The 2,621-nt window shown below is 44.6% G+C and overlaps 1 protein-coding gene across 1 annotated transcript; it reads left to right on the forward strand.

Moving 5' to 3' along the window:
- Window positions 1-379: 379 nt before the first annotated feature.
- GLRX2 (glutaredoxin 2) lies at window positions 380-2,039 on the forward strand. The gene is made up of 3 exons (XM_009081957.1): window positions 380-442; window positions 1,196-1,372; window positions 1,920-2,039. Exons 1-3 carry the CDS (start codon window positions 380-382, stop codon window positions 2,037-2,039), a joined length of 360 nt encoding a protein of 119 aa, XP_009080205.1.
- Window positions 2,040-2,621: the final 582 nt, after the last annotated feature.

A 2,621-nucleotide genomic window follows, 5' to 3' on the forward strand; every position in this document is an offset into this window, starting at 1 on the left:
CCCTGCTCGTGCTCCCGCGCGGACAGTCCCGCGGGCCTCTGTCCCGCCGCGCGCGGGGCTGCTCCTCCGGGCACAGCAGCGTGGGGTGCCCTTGGCTGCGTGTGGCTGTGGCCGTGTCTGTGCTGCCGCTCGGGGAAGGAGCGTTTCCCCTGCCAAGGCACCGCCTGGGCTCTTCCTGCAGCTGCAATATCCATCTCCGGCTTTCCTCTCCCTGCGGGCGCTAAGGACGAGTCGGTCTGTAGGTGTTGCAGCGGAAGTAAACGTGGATGCAGGAGAGAAATCGGTTAAATAAACAGGATAAAGGCAGCCTTTAATTTGTGAAGTGTGACATCTGTGTGAAAGCTCCAATCTCTGACTTGGATTGCTCTTTAGTTGCAGGATGGGGAACAGCCAGCCTGCTGCTGTAGAGCTGTCTAATGATGCTGCTGTGAATCAAATCCAGGTAACCATACTTAAGCGATTTTTACTTACCTTCAACATTTATAAAAGCTGCGATTACTTAAAACCCTTTATTATCTATACAAACAAATGCTGTAAATACTTCTGCATGAGGAACCTGCTCTTATGTTTATTATATTGTGTTTAGTGCTGGCAGCATTTTTTATCCACAGTCCTGGAACCTGATATTCCTAGGCTGCACCCACTTTAGGTTTTCTCAGACCTCTGCTCAAATTGAGTGCTGCTGCCAACACTGGGGATTGAACCTTGTGAAATGTCTGATAACAAGTGAAGTTAAATATCCGAGTGATTGGTTTTTAAAGTAAATTTACAGAGACCAAATCACAGTCTGAAACAGGAAATTCCTGAATTCCACCCACTCAGAATCCATGTTGTCACTCTGATTGCCACTGGCACATCCTGTTTGCCTTAGGGACAGGGAAAGTTGTACTAAGCAGTTTGGGGAGCTGCAGCTTGTCTGGCAAACTGCAGGAGGTCTGAGCAGAGCAGGAGAGGGCTCAGGGCTGGCACCACTGCAAGGCAGTTAGTTGTGCCATACACTCCACCATCCTTGTGCTCAGCTTTGCAGCCAAGGGCAGGTCGTGCACAGCTTCAGAGGTGCCAGCAGCAATTTTCCTGTGTTTGTTACCATTATAGCAGAGTTTTAATCTCTCTGTTAGTTTTCATGACTCTTCAATGCTGTTGGAACTACACTAGCCTAAAGCTCACTCACTTGAACTTTCTTGTGAACAAACAGGACATTATTTCAGACAACTGTGTGGTGATTTTCTCTAAAACAACCTGCCCATACTGCAAAATGGCAAAAAACCTCTTTGAGGGTTTGAATGTGAATTACACAGTTGTGGAACTGGACAAGAACACAAATGGGAGGCAGTTCCAAGACATTCTTGCACAGATGACTGGTGCCAGAACAGTAAGTACATCCTCTTATATGTAACAAGCAAAGCAGGAACTTGGGCTACACACATCCCTCTTGGGTTATGTCCTTACCAAGTCTTTTTGAGACAAGCAAACTTGGGATACAAACTCATAAATGAAAGACAAGGCACTGCAGAAAGGTTCTGTACTGTCTCTGCCTCTAGAGACCCTCTGGTTATCCCTCTGACATGAATCTTTTACATCCTGCCACTGAAATACTGAAGTATCAAAGCCATTTTTCATTTGCATATTTAATCCATTGTGTCTAACACTGGCCTTGTATTTTATTTATTTTGTATAGTCTCACTTGACTCAATTATTGTGATTTATTACATTCTCCCACACAATGACCTCATCCTACTTTTGAGGGGCAGATTTTCCCATCTCTCTTAAGTATTATGGAAACATGTGGGTTGTACAGTGATGTTATACCTGCACCTGGAGGAACATAACTATTGTATGTACTAGAGTCCACGTGAGCTTGCTTAGATTTTTAGCTCTTTTCCAAGAAGGAACTAATGCAATTTTTGTTTTCTTGATAGGTCCCCAGAGTATTTATCAATGGGACTTGTGTTGGAGGTGCCGAAGAAACTCAAAAGCTTCATAAGGAAGGCAAACTGCTTCCTTTAGTTCATCAGTGTCAAAAGCAAGCAAATTCCTGAGCAGCCATCTGGCTTAGCTTCGTCCTCTTTGAATACACAGCATTTCAGGCAAATTCAGGAGATCACTAAGGCACAGCATCAGCTACACTCAACAACTTCCAGCCCTGGATTTCTGAATCACAGGCCATTCTCTCACAGACTCTTACGGACTCAGTGTCTTTGCTTCACCTCTGCCACGGCCAAAATGGTCATTAAAACCATCATGTAACTCTCAGGGCTCTGTGTGTCAAGCAGTGCTGTCACTCATGGTGATTCCATCCTGCTTCAGAGAAGTCTAGACTGAGCAGGTATCACCCTGAATAGTTTTTTTGCTGCACATTAATTTGCTTTTTAGCTTCGTTTCAATAAATGGTCAGTTTAATTGTTCCTTTAAATTTACTTCTTCTCTGTCAAATTGTAATGAAGGAAGCACAAAGCAAAGAAGTTGGTAGTGATACTGGTGTATGTATGTCTGCTCTTACATGTCAGTGGCTGATCACTGAGCTCCCAAACTGTCTGTCCACTTGAACAGAAAAGGAATAAAGATTCTGGCAGCTTTACAGGAGGAGGGAGTGGCTTTCCTCTTTATTCTGCACTACAGAA

The sequence above is a fragment of the Acanthisitta chloris genome, unplaced genomic scaffold, assembly GCF_000695815.1.
Source record: "Acanthisitta chloris isolate BGI_N310 unplaced genomic scaffold, ASM69581v1 scaffold9149, whole genome shotgun sequence".
Taxonomy (NCBI): Eukaryota; Metazoa; Chordata; class Aves; order Passeriformes; family Acanthisittidae; genus Acanthisitta; species Acanthisitta chloris.

Excerpts from the sequence above, each read along its gene's own strand:
- GLRX2 (XM_009081957.1), top strand. The coding sequence starts at position 380 with ATGGGGAACAGCCAGCCTGCTGCTGTAGAGCTGTCTAATGATGCTGCT. Across the intron at positions 443-1,195 it reads CTGCTGTGAATCAAATCCAG|GACATTATTTCAGACAACTG; the intron begins GTAACCATACTT and ends GTGAACAAACAG. Across the intron at positions 1,373-1,919 it reads AGATGACTGGTGCCAGAACA|GTCCCCAGAGTATTTATCAA; the intron begins GTAAGTACATCC and ends TTTTCTTGATAG.